The sequence below is a fragment of the Pteronotus mesoamericanus genome, unplaced genomic scaffold (genome assembly GCF_021234165.1).
Source record: "Pteronotus mesoamericanus isolate MK-2021 breed Mesoamerican mustached bat unplaced genomic scaffold, CSHL_Meso_final contig_20, whole genome shotgun sequence".
Lineage (NCBI taxonomy): Eukaryota > Metazoa > Chordata > Mammalia > Chiroptera > Mormoopidae > Pteronotus > Pteronotus mesoamericanus.
In genome coordinates this window covers 22,059,617-22,084,981 of record NW_026555085.1, presented here as the reverse complement: position 1 = coordinate 22,084,981, position 25,365 = coordinate 22,059,617, and the positions used below count along the sequence as shown (strand labels likewise).

Here is a 25,365-nt window from a genome sequence, read left to right as displayed (position 1 = left end):
CTTTGTTGGGTAAAATGTCTGTTCCCCCCAACACAGAAGAAGAGGACTTCTGTAAACCATTACAGACAGCATCAAACCCATTCAGCAAGGCTCAGTGGCAGGAAAACCCATACTTTTCCTTCATTTAATCAAAAGTATCAGAAGGGGGTTTCTTATTTCCAGATAGCACCTCCTCCACAGTAATTCACTTCATATCTTTCAGTAGCTCAAGAAATTGGGCTGATTTTGTAATTTCTCTCTCACTAATGTCTTCTCAGAGCTAAATCCTTTCCTATTTACTTTCATTGTTCTTCATTTAAAAATCACTTTTGTTGCTCTAATTTAATGAAAATGTAAATATATTTTAGCAAGTAATGAAAAAGGTGTTGTAGACAGGGAGCCAAAATCATCATCTCTTCCTCAATATTTCACTTTAGCTGGTTGACATCACTGCTGCATGAGGAGGAAGGAATGGCTAGGGCATAGTCAGACCCCACTAGAGGTCCAGTTCAGCAATTTACTAGCCCTGTTGCTTTGGGATATCCACTTGACATCTTAGATCACCAAAATCTTCACAGAGTTATGAGGCTAGCAAAGTATTCAGCTTAGTGTCTGATACACTATAGCAGTCAATGTGGCAGCCATTACGACTATATTCTCTAATTGCTAAAAGGTGCCAAATCTAAAACCAACTTACTTCCCCAATAGCAAAAAGTCCTGTATACCTTTTCCATGGAAGCAAAATTGATGAGGCTTATTCTACCTTAAAAGAAGATCCCAATTGTCATATAAGACTTCTTTATTTTTATAATCCTAGGACAAAAAAAATGTATCTTAAAATCCTGTGGAATAAAATTGATAATTTTAGAGAAACGCCTAGCTGTAAACTAAATTAATTCCTTCACTAAATATTTGGCAAAAATCTATTATATTCTCTCAGATAGTTCATGGTAAAAAATAAAACTACCAATATGCATAATTAAATAAGGTTTGGTAAGTGTTTTAAAAGATATATACATGGTAGACAACTGCCTAAGAAGAAGCAATTAATATAGATTTGGGTCCTGGCACTTCTTTATTGCTAAAGAAATTTGGAATACATTCACTATAATAATCTAAATTAAGAGATATCTCTCCAGCGTAGACCATATACTAAGTTAGCAACCAGATTTTGTTCAATTTTTCAAACATACAGAGATTTTAAAATAGTCTCACCCAAAGACATATGTTTAATCAGATTGGAGTTTACCAACTCATGTCTTAAAAAATTAAACTGGCAACTTAGAATAAATTGATTTGACAGCTGATGGGGTATCTCACATCTTTAAGTTTCTGTTTTTATAGCACAGTCTTCAAAATGGTTGTTTTTTGTATTCCTTCCAACAAAAAACAATTTATCCCAGAAGTTTTATTTAAATAATAAATCCTATAACTTATATATGTATGTTATTTATAAAATTGAGCTCCTCTAGAATTTTTCTTTCAAACTCACATTTATGAATTAAATGTATCTTTAAAATACCATTTGTTGGGTAGTGATGCCATTTGTTGGAAAAGGGTACTAATCATAGCCTTGATTCTCTCTTCAGCAATACTTGTGAGGAAAAGAAGAAAGAATTCAAATTATTTTCAAGAAAAAAATTTATACTGTTATGAAAAAATATTAATTACCTGTGAGACAATAAATATGCATGTTACATGATTTCATGAAAATATTCCCTCCTTCATTTTTTCTGTCCTTAACACAAGTGCACAATAAAAATAATAATCTATTTAAAATATTACTATGGGCACTTTAGTTTAATTTTAACTTTTTATCTATTGCTATCAGAATAGAAAAATTAACCAATAAGAGAGATACTTGTAACATTCTCTGAAAAGAACAGCAGTACACACAGAGAGACTAAAAAATAATGTTCACATCAAAATTATTTTCTCTACAGAGCTTAGTATACTGTTGAACCAGGGACTCTTATTATAATAAGGTCCGTGGACAGTCACAAATGCAAGGTGATCTGATTACTTTGTTCCTGCTTTACAATCACTTGTATTTCATCATCATCTCAATCTTAGAGATGATTATTTGTAGCAGATGAAGCCAAAGATCCTGAAGCAAACATGTTAAAATTTGCCTTACATTTATCTCTTCCTATAAAGCCTTAGTTAAGACTTAAGCTAAAAATGTTTCCTTCATAAATGTACATAGGGGAAAAAGAAAGAATACTGCATAAGCTATAAATTTAGGTTTTGATGCAGAAAAGGAATTACAGAAATACCAGAAACTTCTTATACCTTGCCAACAAAATGTACCCTTTTGAAAATTATGTGATTCATCTAGGAGTGATTAAATTGGAAACCAATCCAGTGATTCAATGATAGCTTAATGTCTCATTAAAAGAGATGCCTGTATTTGAATTTGGAGAAAACCTTGCTTTTAAAAATACTATTATTTTTAAATGAGCCAGGTTCTCCACTAATTATACTATATGTTATAAAGCAGAATGTGGTCTAAAATGCCAACCATGGATTTAATCTGACTCAGGGATAGAATTAATTATTGAACTAAGACTTCAGTTAAATGTTAGTTCTATCTAAGTCATTCTACAGCATAGATGCTAACAGATTATTATAACAAGACTGCAGCATCACCCTACACCTTAAAGGCAGTGTTTTGTGTGATATTAAAGGGGTCTCAGAAGAGATTCTGTGACTTAAAATACTCCAAAATGTTAATGTTTACCAAAATAGATGAGTTTTTGATGATTATAGTCTCAATTTTCCCACTCAATTCCAAAACAAATTCCTTTGATTTAAACATCATAGGGCAAGTTCTATTGTATAAACCAGCAATTTTCAACCTTTTCCATCTCATGGTACACATAAACTAATTACTAAAATTCTGCGGCACACCAAAATATATATTATTATTTCTGCCAATCTGACAAAAAAAATAGTTTTAATTTTAATTCATACACACCAGATGACTCTTGTTGCATTGGCTGTTGTCATTTTTTAATTTGACAGTCTAAGGGAAAACAGGTCAGTGCCACTGATCATGTAGTTAGGTATAGTATATTTTAAAAGTTCTTGCCCTGACTGGTGTGGCTTAGTGGATTGAGTGTCAGCCTGCAAATGAAAGGGTTATCGGCTCAACTCCCAGTCAGGGCACATGCGTGGGTTGCAAGCTGGGTCCCCAGTACAGGGCATTCAAGAGGCAACCATACATTGATGTTTCTCTCCTTTTCTTACTCCTTCCCTTACCCTCTCTCTAAAAATAAATAATTATTTTTATTTATTAGGGGAAAGTGGTGGCAGGAAGGTGGAGACAAATGTATTTGAACAAAAAATTAAAATTAAAAAATAAATAAATAAATAAATAAATAAATAAAATCTTTTTAAAAAAAATTCTTTCAGCATACCAATCGAAAATCATTGGTATAAACAGATGGAAAAAAGGTCTGAATTACCAGATTTATTGTTTAAAAACTACAATCATAAAAAGAGCAGGAAAATATCATTGAAGAAATATTAGTGAAAATTAAATAAACCATAAAATCTTAGGCTAAGACTTTTGTTATTTAAAAATTCCTGCAAAGTTAAGTTTCTCATTAATGAACACATAACATGGGAAACCAGCAAAAAATATGTGAAATTATGCAAAGGCTCTAAAGCAAAAAGAAACATCAAGTCATATTTTGTGACCTTTGTGCAATTCAAATATTTATGGTACAAAAACAATTTATCTTAGATGAGGGAATATTATCCACATTGTTGCCTGTATAATAATCGGTTCTCTCTAGAATAATATTTTAAGTTAGGCATCATGATATTTACATTGTATTGTACTAAAAATACAAATAATAATTTCCCTAAAAATTATGTTTTATTCAAAATTAAAAACCAAAACTTCTCCATATGAAGTATTAGATTCAATATACAGTAATACAACCATACACATTGTTGAAATGGGTTTGTAATAAAATTGGAAACTAAGTTAATGGTTCTTCATTTTTAATCACTAATAGATTATAATCTCTAAAATCTACTTAAGTGGGAGAGAAGAGAGATGGTAGTGTTTCTGGAACAAATACTGACATCTAGCTTTATTTTACAAAAGTCAAGAAGAATTAACTTTACTTATTTTTCTAAGTAGAGAATTGATATAGCAGAACCACACAGCTACAGGAGGATAAGCCAGGTTAGGTGAGACAAGTATGACGGAAGGATACCGTGACACAACAGGCCCCTATCCTTCTTGCCTGGCTGCTTCGGGGCGGGGGGCGGTTCTCCCATTTCTGGAAGAGCAGATTTCAAAAATGTTCACCTGAAATAGGCAGAGTCTGTGGTGAGGGAACACTGCTACTATGACTCAACATAATAATAGGCAATTAAGATAAGGGGCAATCTGATGCACTTCTTGCATTCTCCGGAAGCCTCCTGAAATTAGTGTTTTAGGCCCATCTTTTAATGGGTTATAAAAGGTAGAAATTTAGAAGAGAAGCTAGAGAAATAGCTGCCAATCTCCCTGCAGCCCAGTGACACCCCCCCCCCCCCGCCCTCAGTTCAAAGCACGTATATACATAGAGCATCGATTCTGGACTACATGTGGGTAATTTACAATATAAGTAATGCTCCCCAGTAATGCTCACCTACATGCTACTTAGCATTTCTCACTAGTAATTCCTACATTTTAGATAAGAAATCATACATGGTTTTATTCCCTGGATCGCTAAAATAACAAGCATGTAGATTCATAAAAGATTCGTAAACCAGTGGTCAAAATACCACCTGTTTGGCAAACATTAACGTTTGAAAAATGATAATAACACTATTTGAAGTACTAATTACACAGGAAAAAATGGGCTTAATGCACAGAAATAAATTGCCTAAATATCATAAAAATTATGTATAAAGTAAATAATTTCATAAACTTAGTCATTGATTTCACTTCGATTCTGATACGATCGTCTATTTGGCCTTCACTTGAGCATCTATAATGTGCTTACTGAATGAGAGGCTTTAATTTAATTTGCCTACTGAAGCAGAATCCTATAATCTTATAATTAATGACTTTTAATAGGAAAGCAAAAATGCCCTGGAGCCATACGAAAGCATGGGTCATTAGAAGTGATATCACTGCTCCCTCTCATTTATGGAGGTAGGCTCAGTAGCCAGCAGGAATGGTGAAGAGATTTAGCCCATCATGGGATCCAAGAAGCTAAGGTGGATAGTCAGCTAACAGGTTTCTACACTGCTACTATGAGTCACCAAGTTTTGACCAAGATGGCCAGTGGCACACATAAGCCCATTTTGCCTCTATTGTTCTGATCAATACAAGTAAAAGTGGAAGCTCTTGAATATAACAACCGTATAAAATGCCAAAAGACAGGGATGTATCTGAATCTAAATTAAGCTTTACAGGGCTGCTTGACATGGGACTGGACAATTCTAGGCTCATATCTATCCTCTAGTGATAAGTCAATGACATTGGCAATTTTATTCACCAAGATGTTTTCATCACATCATCCTAAACTAAGAGCAGAATTTTCTTTTAATAAAGACAGAACTTTAAAAGAGAAAATTTGGAAAACATAACAAAAATGACAGAAACATAAAATTCACTCTGCTTTTGAGCCAACACTGACCTTCTGTTCCAAAAGGAATATGTTTGTAGGGATTGCTGCAAAAGCCTTGTAACTTGACTTGGTCTTGTATTGCTAGAATGGGTAACCAGAAAGCAAGAGTGGAAATGAAAAGAGGAAAGAATATAATATAATTTTAGACTATTTCTACCAGGTTAAATGACAAGTTATTGAACAAAGAGAAGAGTTATTATGCTTGAACAACTTGTTTTTAACAGAAAAAAATTAGTTCACCACGTTAATATTTCATTAGAATGTGAAGCAAAGAAATATCACAGTAGTAAGCCTAGGGATTATTGACAATTATATGACCTATAGTTTCAGAACGTAAAAGTATCAATCACTAGAAAGTTATATATAAATTTCTCATTAGCAGCATTCCCTCATAGGAGTACTATTCTGTAAATGTGAGGGGGTTTTTCTGAGGGGGGGGTTTGGAATCTCAAAGGAAAGTGATCCTTTTTTTATAGTGTCATAATTAACAAATATTATTCCAGTAAAATATATTGAACCTTTATACCTTTTCTTACATCATTCCTAAAAACAAAGATCAGAATACATAAAATTTAGTAGCATTTTTATAAGCAGCATATTTTGAATAGGTAATTTCATCAGTTTAACTCCAAAATAGAAAAATTAGAAAGCTCTTGATTTTAAATTAATTTTTAAACCTTATCATCTCCTGTACTTTCTAATATATTAATGTTAATGAATCAAATGATAAAATGTCCTGAGTTTTATGTATAATTCAGAGGTATATAGTTTAGTTTTGAGTAGTATCTGGGGGAGAGGTCTGAACATGAGGAAGTTGTTGTAGAAATCAGGATTATAAGCATGGTCAAAAGCCCAGCTTTGATATTGCTCTGGGTCCCAAGCTGCTTAACTAAATTCAAGGCTCCTATCACTTCGGAAGCCTCTGTCTCAGGCAGCTCACAGTTGGGGGGAAATCTGCACACAGCTCTAAGCAGCCTCAGTCCACTGAAAAGCAAACAAAGGGTCTACAGAAGAAGAATGGATAATCAAATCAAACAAAACCTTGAGTTTTATGGATATAGTTGAAGTAACCTTCCTTAAACTGGTGCAATGAAGGTAAGAGAAATCAAAATGTCAGACCCGAAAGAAGTCTCATGTCCCTTTCCAGCCTTAAGTCTCCGTCTTTAGCCTGCACTGCTATGGTCTCCAGACAACAATGTACTTGGCTAAAGAAAACATAAAAAGTCATCTCTTCATGGGGAATAAGAGCTGACATTTATTACTATGCAAATTATATACATTGCCTCATTTAGTTTTACAGAAGCCCTGTAACTAAAGAGTCATTAGGAAAAGGAGACGTGGCGCGGTCAGGTGTAGTTTTGCCTAAGACTACACAGCCCATAAAGAGTTGAAACAGGTTTGGCATTCAGACTTGACTGGATCCAGTATCCCTGCTTTCTCTATAAGATAATATATCCTCCCAATGAATGTTTAAAGACAATTAACACAGAATAAAATATATCATTAATATTCCATGATGGTTTTATGGATATTTAATTGTAATGATAGTTGCTATAATAATAAAAACTAACAATCACTATGGGCCAGGTACCATCCTTCTAACACTTTATGTGTATTATCTCATTTAATTACCACAACAAATCTATTATGTAGATACTGTATTATATCCATTTGATATATGGAAACTAAAGTGCAGACATGTTAAGTAACTTATCTAAGGTAACTAGCTAGTAAGTCATAGTTGGGATATGGATGCAGGCACTCCAGTTCAATAACAGTGTGCTTATCTGCCACATGCCCTTGCCTCTCAATTTACAATGCATAATCATTTATAATGTCTGTCCTCTATCTTCAACTGCCCTAAAGTTTATAGCTGGAGAAAGATTTACAGAGAGATATCTTGTTAATGCACATATCATGCCACAGAATCTTAGGATCAGAAGTGATATTAAAGGCCACCTGGTTTAATGCCCTCACTCAAGACATAAATCTCTGGTCCTCTGTCAAGACACCCCATGAATGCTTACTACCTCCCAAGGCAATACATTTAGGCATAATTGTTAGATGTGGTACAAAATTCTTCCTTACACTGAGCCAAAATATGCTTCCCTCTAACTACTCCATTGTTGCAAATTCTCCCCGCATGGAATCCTGTGCATTCTAAGAGCTCTCTTCAGCACCATCCCTGTATGTACCGCTGTTCCTACCAACCTCTCTCTACCAATCTTTAACTGAAGAATTTCACTATTCTTATCATTTCCCTCTGTCAATATTACTTTAAATTTTGAATGGGAATGTATTTAATTAGATATATTTTTAATACAAAGTAGAATATAATCATCTCTATGATTTGACAATGACATCAATTCATACAATGAAGGCTATGATAATTAAAATTATCTCTTTGGTTTTTGTGGTGAGTTTAGAATATACAGGAGAGTGAAGTTGGAGTTATTTCATATTGTTTGATCATACTGAGCATGCTATCACCTAAAATCCCTAATCCTTTCATTTTTTTAAACATTCTGTAGTTATGTTTTTTCTGTCGATACAGAAAGAGTACTTTGGATATTATCTCTGTCTGATTCCATCTGACTATATTTGGTTTGTCATTGTAAACTATGAAGATAAATATTTTATATCATTTCATGAACCATTTTGTTAGGTATGTCATTTTTATTTTCATTCAAGTCATATATCAGGGATAAGGAGCTTTTGTCTACCGAGTTCTGTCAACCTAGGAGACATCAACCAATCCTATAAATCTATTTAGATATAGCAGCTAAACTCATGGATTCATTCAACAAAATATTATTGAGCATGTACTTTGTAACATGCATTGTTCTAAGTACGAGAATTTCAGTAATGAACAAAAGATACAAAGCCTTTAGTTTCTAGAGCTTATGCTCTAATGAATGGAGAAAAACTATAAACAAATAAGAAAGCAAAGGAAAAGTCATAGAGAAACAAATAATGTGCAGAAATTTGAAATAAGGTGATGGGTTAGAAAGTGATCTTGAGGATGCTTTCAACTGGGCACTTGAAACAAACGTGAGTTCACAGAAACACATCATTATACTTTGTGTGTCTCTTCTCGTTCATGATATAATAAAAGATATCATGGAAGCTAGAACTTGGAAGGAGTTCAATAAATAAATGTCTGTTGCTTGAAGAAAATGTCTTACTTCCAGTTATAACTGTTTTTGTAAACACTTACAAACTAAGAATATAGGCTATAACTTTCAGAATTCATCTTCCATATTTTTGAAAAATGAAACATAAGGCTCACTTCTTATTCCTGGTAAATATCATATTTTCCATCATTTAAAATGGTTTTGCAATAGAAATAGAAATTTCATCTGTTTTGAGACACAATTTTTCTAGATCAGGAACTTACTTAGAACTAGGTGATTTTTCTAGTTCCTCATCTATCTTAGGCTTTATGCATCTCTAAGACATATATAGCTTTCCCTTTTCAGTCTGAAAATCATTCTTGTTGCCATAATAGATACATTTTGGGTTCACTATATTTCCTCTGGATTCTTTTAATACTATTCTAATTTGAAATACATTTCTTCTACAGCTTTCCAAGGCTCCCAGGTGTTAAACCAAATTCATTGGTTTCCCTTCTTTTGTTTACAATTACAAATCTTTCTAGTTGAGGTAAATATAACTTGAATATTAGACTGTAGTATTACAGGCTGGAATTACCATGAGCTAATCATAGAAGCTGATCTGACCAGCCTGACTCCGAATGTAACAAATCATTCCCCTAGGGGTGAAAAGGAAACTTTTGTCAACCACTGACAGGTGCATGTAAATCATTGCTAAAAATCAATTCAGAAAGGCTAGCTGGAGAGAAGCAAAGAGAATGAGACACAGCATTGGCTAGTGTAGAGATGGAAGTGACAGAATAGCAGGGATGGGAGAATCATGGAAAATCTAGAATCTCAAAAAGGCACCAAGAACTTTGTGGAGGAGGTAGAGTAAAAGAGAGTGAGACAAAAGAGAAAAAGGAAACAAGAAGATACATATGTGTGTGGTTTCAGCTGTTTTACCATTTCACATATGTCTGACTGTAATAACTGATGAATGTTTGTTACTCTATCTACAAAATATATTCAAAAATGATATATTTGCCTTCATTACTATAACATCACCAGAGCCACCATCACTTCCTACGCTGTTGCAATAGCCTCTTAGGATCTTCTTTCTTCCCCTCTCACCCTCTTAGAGTCTATTCTTAACACAGGAGCCAGATAGATAAGACTATGTTGATTATCTATTCAACCGCGCCCCCCCAGCTGCTTCCTGTCTTACTCAAATTAAAAATCAAAGACACAGAAGTGTTATGCAAGACCTCACAGGCCTGCAATAGCTCTCAGTTACATCTCCCACTTGACAACCTCAGCATCCACACTCCACTCTTGCCACTCTGGCTCCCCTGTTCTTTGTATCTGCCCCACACTCTCTGGCCTCAGGGATTTTTCCTGACTACACACTTATGAGCAACACCTCATTGGATGTCACCTTCTGAAAGAAACCTATCTTGACCACCCAACCTGAATTTGTGACACCATTCCTTACCCTGCTATATTTTTTCATTACCACATATGACCTTCTAACACACAAGGAAATACACTTATTTGGGGAGGGGGGTTATTGTTGATTGTATCTGTTCCACCATAGAATATAAACTTTGTATGAGCAGAGATTTTGCTATTTTATTTGTTGAAATATATTCTTATAAGTTTGAAAAATGTCTTGCACATAATAAGCACTCAGTACATATTGAATGAATGAACAAGTGATTTGTTTGAGCCCACATTAACTGTGCTAGCTCATAGAAGTATATTTCATATTGCTCATTTTCCAGATTACATATGATCAGCAGAAATGGGGAAAGTTACATAGAGACTGTTGCCATCAAGTTTCCAGGGAAATATTTTTGGAAATGTTTTGATGCCTTAAAGGAATAAGATTTTATAGATAAAATACCAGCTAGAAGTTCAGGAAATATCAAAAAGCTCCCAACTAATTCCTTAAATATATTATGTTTCCAAATAACTTTACGGCCTGCACATACATGTCACCATTTTGGGTAACTGTCAAAATGTATGGAACATCATAGTAACTTGCTAAGAAGAAATTTAAACTATTTCATAAATAAAGGTAAAATATATTGGAACCCAAATACAACTCCATGGATTAATTTTGTGATATTCAGGCTTTCCCAAGGGGGAAGAATATTTCAGACAACATAAATATTGATCAAAGAGTAGGCTGAGCAACATTCAAGGAAATTCATCTTGTCTACGGCCATGATCATACTGCGAAATAATATCCTTAACTATATCTGATCTTAAAAAATATCAATTATATCAAGCTAATGCAAACAGATTCAGAACCTTAAGATGTGATCTGTGAAAAAGAAACACTAAATATACTTTATATCTGAATTTAGCTCAGCATGCTCTAGCTGTTTCATTTTATTTTAATACCAAAGGCCAGCAGGGCCTTTGAGCTAATATACTTCAAGCATTCATGTTTTAATTTGATGGCCATTTGTATAATAGGACCCCTTTCCTTTCCGGATCTGGCACTAAGTGAAGCTGATCTAAAGCTGAAGCTCTTAGATTTCAAAGATAGCCCTGTGCCCAGACTAGCAGCACAGTGGAACAAAACAAGAAACAATTCATAAAAGCATATAAATTCTTTGATATCCCAGAGTTTTTGTCTATTTCCTCCTACCAATCTATAGAATAGTCTTAGCAATTTAATAAAAACTAGTCAAACATCAAAAGAAAGTAGAATAAGATTTATCTATTCCAGAATCCATTTAAATGAATTTTTATACTGTTATAATTTCTGCAAATAATAGTTTGAAATAAAAAAATATGAAAGCTGATTTTTACCTAGAGAGATAATAACAAGAAGCAAGGAAGAAACAAATAGACAAAGAACAGCATGTCTCAGAGAATGACTATTTTTGCAGAAGTTATTCTAAGTTTTACCCATTATAAGAAACATCTTTCTTTTCAAAGCAACAGATGAAAATAGATAAATTATAATTTCTTCATATTTTTCATACTTGTATTTACATCAAATTTAGCTTGCATTTCTGGATGCTTAATTTTTAACTTGGAAATTTCATTAATATTGGGGGCAGTAACTGAGCTGCGGAAAAACGGGTCTTTAAGGAAATTGATTTTAGGGAAAAAAAGGACTTTACTTATCAAAAGCCCCTCTGGGCCAACCCTCTTCCAACTATCTCCAAAAAAACAGGATAAAACATGAACGTAGCAAAGTGAACCATGAACAGCAACACTTCAAAAAGGCTTCTGTAGTATGATCACTGTTAACAAAGGTGATGACTAATTTAAGTGTATGGCAGTATGGTTTAAGAAATAATTGTTAATAAATTCAGGAAATAGTAATGTTTAGATCACCAATTTTTTTAATATACCACAAATGAATTCCATAATCAAACATATGTATTGAAATGATAATCACTAGGTCACTTTCACCTCAAATAAATAATATTTTAATCAACAGAGACAAGAGGGAAGGAGGGAGGGAGGGCAGGGAAAGGGAAGGGAAGGGGAAAGTCAAGGAACATATAGCAAGGACTCATGGACAAAACCAAAGGGGAAGAGCTGAGGGAGGGAAGAAGGGAGGGGGCAAGGGAAAGTGGTGGGGGGTAGGCAGAGACAAATGTATTTGAAAAAATAAAATAAAATTTAAAAAAAGATTGTACTTATGTTAATAAATAACACATTTTTAACTTCAAAAAAATAATTTTAGAATTATAGAAAAAGTTAGATTCTCTCTATCCTACTTGCTTTCAAAGTTTAAAATACAAGGACTTGATCTCTCATAGTACGTTTTTAAAATGACTCATATTATGTAAATTGATAATTCTTATCATTATTCCATAATAATGATGGTTTCTTTCCTCCATTAGTTTTAATATTTCCTTCAAATAGTTTTAATGAAAACTATTAAATAAGGCTAAAATGGTAATTAATAGGAGCTTTTTGTTTTATAGCAATAAAACAGAATAATAAAGAACATGACCTCAAGAATTGGTAGATTTAAATTAAAAATACATGTCAGCTCTGACAGTACGAGATAAGTGACCTGGGCAAATTAGTCACTGAACTTCAGTTTCTTGGTGTACATAACCAATGGAGAAAATAATATTACCAACCTTATGTGGTCATAAAAATTAACTGACCATAGTCAGTTAATAGTCCCTTTTAATTAATTTCTAACTATATTGTATGACTACTAGGATACGTCTTGACTCACAAAAAGCATTTGACATCTGTCACTATAATTGTCATTACTATTATCATCACTATTTGATGATAAGCCAATCTTCTTATGCCTCCACATATATTCCCCTGAAATCTTCTGTGTATTTGGTCAGGCTATTTTCCACTTCTGAAATACCAACTCCTTCCCTCTTCATTAAGATTAATTTTAAATATTTCCAACAGGCTTGACATTTATAATAACTTCCCTCACTAACCATATCTCATAATAATATTTCTAATATATCAAATTCAGGCCAAAAACATGTATACTCTGTATTATACTATGATAACATATTCTTATACTTGTTTTCTAGATTTACTATAGATTCAATAATTCTATAGGTTCTCCACATTATGCATATATTTTTTGCTGAATTAAACTTTTAAGATAAAAAAATTATCTCTTACTTTCCTTAAACACACATACAAGCACATATACACACACATTTCAAAAAACACTAGCATAGCGGTAGGCATACAGTGGGTGTTTAATGCATGCTTCTAAGCTGAATTATATTGCAACATCATTAACAAGAGTACATGGGTTGTTTTATCTTTCCCATTTTAAGTTCATCATTCAGAGTTGAACACAATCTCCACGGAACTTGGAAGCTCTAAAGCTGTGTTATTTTAATGCACTGAACTGAATATACCAATTCCCTCTTAATACAAGTACTTTCATAACTTTTTTTATTTATATAATAATGGTCAAATCCTGGGTGTATGAAATCCACAATCTAAATTATTTGAGAATAGCTGGGAAGTGGTCATGCTCTAGAACAGAGTTGCCTTACTCCAGAAGAAATGAACGCTGTGGGTCACTCCTTCAAATATTTCCCTTCTCATATTAAAATATATGCCAGTTTCATACCTCTGCTCAGTGGTTTGCTTCAGAATATTTAAAAGCCAATATTTCTGCTTTCTTACTTCTACTTCCTTATATCCAGCCTGCTTATCCTTTCTGTATTTCATAATAACTAAGTTTTTACTGTTTATTATAAATCAAATCATTTCACATATAAAGGAAATTTCTATTCCCTTTAGCCCTATATGTATATAGCTAGAATCCATATTGATTTAGCTTGAGGTATGAAGAGCAACAAAGAAATCAATCTGGTAGAAGGGGGGAAATTAATAATTATAAATGAATGACAGCAAAGGTAATAGTTTTCAAATTGACTTGGCAAGAATATGGGCCTAGATCTAAGATAATATTCCATTTTACACTACTATATCAGTACAGGATAGAATCTCAGTACAGATCTAAGATAATATTCCATTTTACACTACTACTCTATCAGTACAGGATATTTTGATGGATAATAGAGTCCGTTTATTAAATAATTAGAAATGTATCATATTTCCAAACTCAACTAGTTACTTTGAATTCCATCCTTGGAATCAATGCTAAAACTCATTATTATGCCTGAAGCTATAAAGATAGGAAGTTACCATAAGAGAAGAATTTGCAAAATCAGAGTTTTATAGAAACATGCACAGTTTTAGAAGATTATAATTCATCTCCACATTCAAATATACCAAATCCTAGTTCCCTACACCCTCCCCTCTCACCTCCCACTGCCCTTGAACTTTGTTTCCTCATAAGAACAGAATGAATGTCATAATTATTGATGTTTCCCCCCCGAAAAAAAATTCTTCTGTATTTCAAAATAAGCATGCACCATGCAACGTGCAAAAAAATACCTTGGGTTTCTTATTCTCAGAGTCTGCTGAAGTGGACAATGCACAAGGTGAAATCAGCTCCTTGGTTCTCATTAGAGAGATGGGAGGTGACGGGGTTGAAACAGATGACCTGTGGTCGGATATTGCGCTTTCAGATTTCCCAAGTCTTGAAGGCAAGTTACCACTGCCGCAATTTGAGTGTAGTGCTGAAGGACTGAGCTGGAGTGTCTGGGTGGGAAGATTAGTATAGGGGAGAGAGGAGGACCCCAATTTGGGGTGAGAAGCAGAACTAGCACTGGAGACAGGAGGCGAAGGAGCAGCTGGAGGATTCTGCCCTTGGCCCGAAAGCTGTGGTAATGCTCTCTGGGATCTGTGGATCAGGTTTGAAAGGGCTGGGGAAGGATGGAAGCATTTCTCTGGAGAGGACAATGTGGCTCTCTGGTTACTGGGAAATGCAGAAGATAATGTAAAGGATGCTGATTCGGAAGGGTATGTGTAAATATTCCTGCGCTTTTCCAGACCCCTGAGGTCAGCATCCCTTTTGCTCTCCCAAGAAAAAGGAGAAAAGCTAGGAGAAACAGGAGGAAGACCTAGAGGACTCAATGTATTTGTTTGTAGCAGGGAGAGGGTTGGGTTGCTCTTCAAAGAAGTGGGTGATGGTGTTTTCTCTACATTCAAAGAAGCAGGGCTGCTACTCGTGTGTTTTGCGGCAGAGACAGAGGCTGCCTGAGAAAGGGGAGCAAACTGAGTGAAAAAAGGTGAGTGAAAGGATTGTTGGCTAATGTCAGACACCTGGTGTTCTGTTTGCTCAGGAGACCAGGCTCTCAGGGAGCAACTTGAGAGAGATTTTTTAGGTGTGGATGGGGTTTGCTTTTCTTTATGATCAAGTGTGAGTGTGGATGAAGCCAGGGAATTGAGAGAGAATGTGGGACAGGATGCAGGGGAAAAGGGTCTCTGATGAGAAGGGTTTGACTTGAGGATGGCAGTGAGAAGAGAAAGCCGGGAGGGCACTGAGGATTTCAGCCCTGACTTTGAGAGATTTCCAGTAGATGACACTGGGCTACAGATAGTGGAAGAAGAGCCATAGAAAGAGGAGGTAAATGGTTTTGGACTTGGGGAGAGTGAATGCATGATAATTCGGACTGGTATGTATGAGGCTGAATTCGACTTCAGAGAAGCATCAGAGGTTTGTGAAGGAGAGGTTCTCAGACTTTCTCTGGGGCTAAGGACATGCGCGGCTAACGTCGTCTTCCTCAGAGTTTCTGATGTCAGTCCAGGTTTTTGATCTGCTTCACTGGGACTGGATAAATTGGAACCTGATAACTGAGTGGAATGGGGCAACTCTAACATCGAGGAGGTGCCTTTCGATGCAAAAAAGGGTGAAGAGTGAGCGGAAGTTTGGAAATACGTAGCTGTTTCTTCCACCAAGGCCCCACTGGCATTCAGCCTCCTACTGTGGAACTCCTCCAAGACAGAGGCTCCGTCGAGGTTAACTGGGTCAAGTGGTGTTTTCTGATTAGTTGGAGAAACAAAGGAGAGAGCAGGTGGTTTACAGGCAAGCTGCTCAGAGGTAGTGGAAGAAGAAGTTAACTAGAGGAAAGAGAAATAGACAGATTGTAATAGGACATTATTTGTGACATTTTCAAAATATTCTTGGCACTTGAGTGTTTATGTAAACAGTTTTGTTAGTTTATATGAAGACGTACCTTAAACCTCCATAAAATGGAAGAAATTCTGTTTTGCTGATAAGGTATTGTTTTGAATTTGAAATCAAATATAAAAGAACTCTGAGGCATTATGTACCACAGCACATTTATTCCCTAGGATAAGCATCAATATTAAATTGTATTCACAAATTTCCATTTAGAAAATAATTCATTGACAAAATCTGAAAGAATTATCTTAACTTGGAATTGTGTCATTTGAGAAGATTTAAACCATCATCAATATAAATTTCAAAATTCACCTGGAAAAGGAAATAAATTTTCTATCGGAATTATATAAACCATAATATAATAATTAATACAATCCTTTAAACAATTTAGCATGCTTCAAAGTTTGCAATTCTAAAAACTTAGACTATTCCTACATATTGTGAAAATAAAAATGCCCGGAACTCAAAAGATGCAGCACAAAACATCAACAACAATGATACACAATGAGAGAGTGAAAGCAAAATCCAAAACAGAGAGGGAATTTAAGTTTACAGAAAATATTTTCCCTTATTACTTGCCAAAATGAACACAAAATAAATGACTTGGTTGTATTGAAAGGAATATATATTCTATTGAAGGACTTATAAGAGAATAACTGAAAAGTCTAAGAATGTTATGTTTATATTAATCTACATGTTTTTAAATTTTCCTTTTCAATGTATTAATAAGTATTTGTAATATATTCATTTCTAATTTGCAAATATATCCTGATGTTATTCTAATTTACACTAATATAAAAATGTGCCACCATATTTTTATATAATTCCCAGGAGTGAAGAATACATTTTTTAATAAAAAACATTCATTGTCCTGAGTTCCTCTTATTAATAACTTTTTAAAAAGAAGATCTAAAGTCATGAATAATTTTATGCAGAAAGAAAAAATGGATACTTGTCAAGTGCTCAGTCAAGTGGCCCAGACATTTTTTTAGCTCTTCCCTATAAATCCCTTTTTTCTCTATTGATATCTATAAATTATTTCCATCCATTCATTCTTTCCTACTAATAACCCCTCGTGCTATTTGTTACTGATGCTCTAGATTCTTCTCCCTCAAACCTGTTCTCCTTCTTCTCCACTATATATTTCTAGCCTGATCTTTGTTGATTCTTTTGCTTCAAACACCTTTCAGAGCTACTCAACTGCGTTCTCCAGTCCCAAGCCCTCCTCTGATTCCTTGAGCCCCCCTTACCACACAGCTCCTCCAAAATCATTCTCAAAGTTCTCTTTTCCTGAAAAGACTATCTTAACATTCACAATAATCTCAGTATCTGAGGATACTTGCAATGTTCTGCTGTCATCAAGTGGATACTCTTAACCCTAAGTCCACCCTTAGATCTTGTATAACAGAAGTTATCAGTTATTTTAACAACCAATCTCAAAAGCAGAGCTGCCTTGTAATTTTAGTCAGCCTAAATAAACTCTTCTTGTATATATTCCTTTTTTCCCCAAATGTGTCTATGAGATTCCAAACATCTGAATAAAAGCTAAAATGATTGATCTGCTACCCAATGATCTGAGTAGGTCACAAGATTTGGACAGCACCAGATGTTGGTCCTGTCTAGTTGTGTTTTTCTTCCTGAATCAGCACAGCCCTGCAAGGCAGAAACTCTAGAAGACCCTCTGTTCTCACAGTCATGACAGTATGGCAGCTTGGCCTTCTAAACTTACCTGTGGATCAGTCCTCTTCTCAATGATGGACACTCATAATGTCACTGGGCAGATTCTCAGCCTTTCTTGTCTGAACATTTCAATACTATTTCTGGTTCAAACTATCATCAGATTGATCTTTTACAATCTGATCAAAGTATACCTGTGCAAAAGATGTCATCAATAATTTCTCTGTGTCTACCATGAACTAAAGATCTTTCCTTCATGACAGACCCCTCTCTTGCTATCCAGTCTCACCTCCCCCCATTCCCTGCTATTTTGTGCTTTTAGATTTTAGTAACACTTTGTTCAATCTCAACTTCCTTGTCAGTATTGTCAACATTCTAGCCATCCTGTTTTTTTACCAACCCACTTGGCAAATCTTCATTCTTAAATCATTCCTACCATTATGTTCCCTTGACCTAGTCTATTTAAAGCTGCTACTAAAAAAAAGTAACACTACCCTGTTGACTGGCAGGGCTGCTGAACTTAATTTACAAACTGGTTCTGCACAAGGGTTCCAGCTGAGAGTGGGGCTGAACTTCCTTGTACCCAAGCAGAAGGAGCACCATTCTCTAATTCACACAGAGTACAGATGACACGCTGTGGACTGGTATCATCATAAATTTAAGGTCTATAGTCTCAGCTGGGCCTTGTACAGTTCAGCATTTTTGTTGGTTGCTTTTTTTTTAAGTTTTCTTTTGTTGGTACGTACCTCAGCTTTTCTCTCCTGTTCTGATAGCAGATCTAAAAAGTTATCACTCACCACACACCCTTTTCCTACTATTCCCTCATTGTTTTCAAAAACTGAGAGTTTTTTTCTCCAAGGAAACTGAGATTACCAGAAAAATCCAATTAGTTTAGATCTGTGTGACTTTCACTTTTTTAAAGGTAAATTTTCTCTACGTGCTCTGAATCACAGCAGATCCTCCCTTCTTAGGGACCCCATTTCATCACTCATATGCTATGTACTCATCCGTTTTTCTTTCTTACTAGCTCTCTCATTATAACAGAAATATAAAGCAGAATCCTCCTAACCTTTAAAAACATAATAATAAATATCATGTAGTGAACTGTAAAAATTTCTACCACTCTCTAGTCTTTATATTAAAAAGGCAAAGTCCTTTTCCTCAATCTCAACTGGCCATATAATTTGTTTTGGCCATTGGAACCTTAGCAAATGTGATACAAGGAGCAGTGGTTAGAAAAGCACTGTGCACTAGAATTTACTGGCTTGCTGAGTGCAGAACAATGCCATAATGTGAATGAGCCCAGGCTAGTCTATTGGAAAATGCAAAACCACCTCTCAGCGAACCAGCCCCCCCGACAGCTAACCACCTACCAACCAACCAGCAGCTAATCACAGACACATAAGTGAACCATAGCAAATATCAGGTGAGCCTGAGCCGGTCCTGCAGAGCCACCCAGCTGAACCTGGACCAATGGCTGATTGGCAGATTTGTGAGCTAAATAGAGGTTGTGTGTAAAAACACTAAATTTTGCCATGGTTTGTTAAGTAGAAAAAGGTAACTGAAAATGTGTGCATGCATGTACACCAAGGTCTTTGTGGATCCTGTCTTTCCCACAGTTACATGCCCATGTTGTTCTCTCAGTAATTACATCCAAATCATATAATCACTGTATTTATTTCCTTTTCGTGGCCAACATACCCAAAAGTAACTACCCAGAAACCGACTCCTGGATAATCCCCTCTTCTTGAGTATGGGTGGAAGCTAAAGTGAAGGAATTTTGCAGATGTAATTAAAGTTCCCTAATCAGGTGACTTTAAGTTAATCAAAAAGGAGATTGTCCAGTACGGGTATGACCTAAGCAAGTGAGTGCTTTAAAAGTGAATAGAAAGGTTAGAGATCAAAGTAGCAGAGAAAATATATAAACATATTTTTTAAGCCACTAAACTTTGGTGATCTGCTATGCAACAATGGAAAACTAATACACTCCCCTGGCTTCTTAACAATTCCCGCCCCTACTCGTCCACAGCACTGTTATCACCAAAGCCCACAATGATTTATCATTTCCTAAAACCAGCAGGTATTTGATTTCCTTATCTTTTCTGATTTCTCTCTAAAATTTGACACTTCCAATTTCTCCTTCCTTTTCAAAACTGCTTTATCTGTGGCTTCTATTTCATTACTAAGTCCTTTTCTTCTTTTACCCTCTTCTTATATGTTGGTATTTCTCTGCTGATTCCCAGAAATGCCTAAGGACTGCTTGTTTGACCAGAAAACGTGTACCTATTCTTTACATTTTATTTCATACAATATGAACATTTCCTGAGGTTCGAGGCTGATTTCCCATTGTTCCTTGAACATGTTACTTTCACTGTCACTATTTTCAGGTGCATCTGTTTTTCACATTCCTTAAAGGTGGGCAGTATGTCCTTTGAGGTGTATCCCCAGAGTGTGCAGTGCATGGCATATTGCCTTCCTCCAGGAATAAAGAAGAAAAGTGCCCAGTGGATGTAGGAACAAAAGGACAGAGAGCAGGAACATAGTGCCTCCTTAAAGAAGGCCTCATCACCTCCCTCAGCGAGGATCCCCTCTAACTCTGCTGTAGACTCCAGACAGTGAGCGCGGGTAGGGGGTGGAGGGAACAGTGGTTCTGATAGCCAATTCAGTCTTACCTCAAAAGAGAAAAAAACTGAGTTCTGACATCAAGCCAGGAGACCCTCCATTTAAAGAGCTCCATCATCTTTCTGCTGGAATTGACAAAGCAACTTGATTTTCCATAAATGTACTTCCTCTATCCCTGGAACTAATGGTGCAAATAAATGATGTTTCAGACAGGGGAAGCAATGGGCTACCAGGCAGGGATCACAGGGATTCTTGCAGCATCAGAGCAGAGCCTGGGACCTCCCACTGAGTCAGAAGAAGCCTCCTTAGTGTGTCCAGCCTCACCAGAGAACCCAACAAAAAGGTTAAGAGGACAGAATCATATCCTCACCCTAAGCAAGAAGGGAAATGGGGAAGTGGCAGTGGGAAGATCACTAGAGAACAATGGTTAAAAAAATAAAATCACCCACTCATTATTTTATTCAAAGGTGAAAGAGAATATACTCAATATTACGGTGAAAAATTTGCAGTGACATATGGTTACTAGACTATAGTGTGGTGATCACATTGTAAGGTTTAATCACTATTATACAACTGAAACTAATATAATATTGTATGCCAACTATACTTAAATTCAAAAATAAATTAATACATTTTACAATTTGGTCAGGAATGTGTACAACAATTACAAGAATGAGGGCCTCTACATTTTCAATCATTACAACTGTATCAAGGCGATGACATGATCGAGAGAGCCCCCCAGAACCTGAGTTACTACCTGATCACCTCTCCCCTACTTGAGCAAGCCAGGCCCTCTTTTTGTTTTCTTCACTCTCTGGCCCCATGTAGCTCTGCTCTGCATGCAGCTAGAACGCTGTCCAAGTGATGGTCAGGTGCACATTGCTTTCTGGTATCTTAACACAAACACCTACTTCCTGTCATTCTAAGCTAGTCCTCCCAGCAGTTAGCAGAATCCAACATGGACATCTAACCTACCAGCTTCTTCCAAAATCTTCCATCTCTAAATCTCTAAGGCCAAAAATTACGTATGAGTCATTTGTTTTAATAAGTAAAATATGGAGCAAGAACTACACTATGAGGCAGGAGTCCCAGACACTCTTTTCATACTCTATGACAGTTTTCTCTCAGCTATGGGTTAAGACAGTTCATATAATGATGTCTATTTCCTATATATATCTCACAAGGTCATGTGAAAGGAGGGTCACTCATTAATTTATTCACTCATCAGACACTTTCCAAACACCTACAAGTATCCCAGGCATTGTGTTAGGTGATAGGGACCAGAGGCAAGATTTTTTTTGGCATGATGAGGTTCACAGATATACTAGAATAATAAAAATATATAAAGACTATTCTAATACAATGTGTTGGTATGAATAGAGCATTTCATTATAACACTGAGGCCCTAGGGGGTACAAGGAAGATTTCTATGTCTGATGCCCTACCTAAATAATTTGCTGTAATCTCTTTTCCATGGATCCATGAAATCCAGGTACTTAATAAATATGCGAGATAATGTCCAAATTTCCCAGAATGTTATGTAAGAACCTCCTTTATTTTGACCTCAGCCAGTTCTTCTGGCCTTATTTTCCATGTCTCTCCTCTCTAGTTCTTACATCCAAGCTATATTTGAACCAATATATAAAACCTCTCCCCCCTCACATATTCCTTACCCTGTACTGTACCCCAAAACATGCTGCCTTCTTAGACTTCTTAAATATAGTAAATTATTTTTTGAGAACTTACAATGTGTCAGGAACTGTGATGAACAGTTTATATATAAATATATATAAATAAATATATAAAATCTCCTTATATATAATCTCACTAGATCTTCATAAGAAAGGTTGATATCATCACCCCCTTTTACAAATGAGGAAAACAGGGTTTATGACTACAACAAGTAAGCACCCAGAAGAGCACGGCCAGTCAGTTGCTTGTCTCATTTTTGTTTTCCTGTTCCACCCCTCCGAGACACAACCTCTTTTTCCTCATCACCTATCCACTTCTCACCTTGATTTGTGCCCCCAGCACCCCACTCACACTGTTCTCATTAAAGTCACAAATAACCTCATAATTTCCACATTTAAAAAGTTTTGAGGGCCTGCTTTATTGGATGTTGCTTTATATTTATCATATTTTTATTATATTAAATATATTATTTTAATAAATAATAGTATATTATATTTTAATAAAAGGCATCGGGCACCTTCTTTGGTCAGATGTTGGGAACCCTCATCCTGCCCTCCAGCAGTAAGAGAGAGCACGGAGGAGCTGTGGTAATGCGGGGCAAGGCTGCAGGGGCTGGCCTGTGAGAGCGAGAGGGGTACCGTATGCCAAATTCAGACTGTAGCCGGGTCAAACCCCACACCCTGGCCTCATCCCTACACACATCTGGTTCTGCTAATACTCACTGAGGAGAAAGGTTCCCCTTCCTGCCTGACAGGGGACACACTTTCCTCAGGTCAATTAATGTTTCATCTCCAGCTTTGTTGGCAAAAGGCCTTTGATCAGGGCCTCTTGAATCTCCCAACTTGCCCTTCTTCCCTACTCAAGCAGCAGCATATATTAACCTGCCTGTCCACCAGGCAGAATTACTTGCTGGTGTACCATAAGAAAATCTGGCAAGGCAACTAGAAAGTATAAAAGGATAATGTTGTAAAGGAATGCTTCATTCTCCATGAAGTCTCTCAGCATAAAAGTAGGAGAGTTATTGTGCTTCATAATCCTTCATATTATGCTTTAATAACCCTAGGTCAGTACTCAAACTATGTCACACTACCAGAAAGTTATTATTTATTAATATATTATTATAATAAGAGTAATCAGTTATTATTTTGTATTCCCAAATTGATCTGATTGATACCAGATTTTATGGAAGTTCTTTTAGACAAACCAGTCTGTGTTTATATGTATAAATTCACCTCTTTGAACTCTAATACTGTCCCTAGGTAAGATTATTTTTACACCTTTACACCAACACTCAAAAACATGAATACAGTATTTCATTATAGAGTATTTTTTTCTGAATTTTATTTATGAGGATTTTAATTCAACTGCTTACATAGCATTTTCACTTTTGACTTACACTTTAAAATTTAAATTCTTTAGGGATTTTTTTTTAGCATAATGTGCTTATACTTAAACATGCCATTACAACCTTTGGAACAAAAATACACTCAACCCAATATTTGTACTATGTTCAATATAATACAGTAACCATTATATTTATATTTCTATTAAACATTTCTAGGGAATAAAATGTTTGATATATATTTCTATATATTAATATGTATATTAATATATTCTATTTATATATAGAAATATAAACATTTCTATTTCTATTAAACATTTCTGTTTCTGGGGGCAAAAGACAAATACCATATGATCTCACCTATAAGCGGAACCTAACCAACAATGCAAAGAAGCAAGGAAAATATGACCAGCAACACTGAAAGGAAAAGAAATCAACAGAGACAAGAGGGAAGGGGGGGCAGGGAAAGGGAAGGGAAGGGGAAAGTCAAGGAACATATAGCAAGGACTCATGGACAAAACCAAAGGGGAAGAGCTGAGGGAGGGAAGGTGGGAGGGGGCAAGGGAAAGAGGTGGGGGGAAGGCAGAGACAAATGTATTTAAAAAGTAAATAAATTAATTAAAAAAAAAAACATTTCTGTTTCTATTAAACATATCTAGGGAACAAAATGTTTAATAGAAATGGATTTAACAGGATCTTTTCCTATAAAAACTTTACAATCTACTGGGGAAGATAAGGCATTAACCTAAATATTTATAATACATGCTGTAATTGAATAATTATAATAAAAGATGTTCAAGGTGGGAGAAAGCTATCAGAGTTAAACTGAGGGAGAGTTTTCTTTCCCTGAAGAACCAAAGTAGACTTCATGAAGGAGTCAATATCTGAGAAAAGACTTTAAATATGTAAACTTGTAAATATTTTTTTCATACACCTTATTGAACTTTACCTATGTTCAAGACACTGCACTAAGTGCTATGGATGCAGAAATAAACAGGAGACAGACTTTGACTTCAAGTTGTTTTTAGTCTAGTGAGGAAGAAAGATAAAATCAGCCATTATAACCAAGTCTAAAGGAGTTATATTGAAGATTTTCCAAAAAGGCTACAAAACTATAAGAAAAATGACAGAAATAAGGGAGGAAAACCAACCCATCTTCAAAGGGAATTTCTCTAGAAAATGGGTCTGCTTGAGCAGAACTTTGAGTATCAAGTAGCCTAGGCCAAAATTGCCTTGAGTCTGAGGAAAAAAGAAGCATTACACACAGAGGAATCAAGGCCTCAGGGGTAGAAAGGAATGAAATGTGAATTTTGGTGATAATTTAAGAGAGCAAAAAAAAAGAGGTACAAGATATAGAGAGAAAATGACATTTAGGTTAGGCTATGAAAAAAGTTAAAATCTAACTGAGAACTAAAGACTTTTTTCAGGAATAGTTTAATAAATTATTATTACTCACTAATAGTACTAATTAATAGACAATTCTATTTATTTTTACCAGGTTGACCAGAAAATTGCAACTACATTTCTGATTGAAAAATTTACATTGTTGTCATCAAGTAATGCAGTCATGGGATAGTCTCTAGATTTTTTATATTAAAATTCTACTACTGACTACATTAAACTTCTCAGAGTGCCTTCTTTTGCACCCTGGTCATTTTTTATTTTTAGTTTAAATTTGTGAGTAAGTCATCTTATTTTTAATTCATCTTATTTTTATTTCATGATGACCTCTATTCATCACTCATAGGAATTATTAAGAAA

At 35.3% G+C, this 25,365-nt stretch overlaps 1 protein-coding gene across 5 annotated transcripts in view; it reads right to left on the bottom strand.

Moving 5' to 3' along the window:
- The window catches only part of MLIP (muscular LMNA interacting protein), a 231,554-nt gene that overhangs the window by 94,696 nt on the left and 111,493 nt on the right, over window positions 1-25,365 (bottom strand). For 4 of the 5 annotated variants that reach the window (XM_054569496.1, XM_054569500.1, XM_054569498.1 and 1 more), the window contains 2 exons: window positions 14,639-16,207; window positions 5,625-5,696 (listed from right to left, as the gene is read on the bottom strand). In XM_054569496.1, the coding sequence (XP_054425471.1) occupies window positions 5,625-5,696; window positions 14,639-16,207 (1,641 nt within the window). The remainder of the gene's footprint in view (window positions 1-5,624; window positions 5,697-14,638; window positions 16,208-25,365) is intronic. The other variant, XM_054569497.1, reaches the window with a different exon arrangement.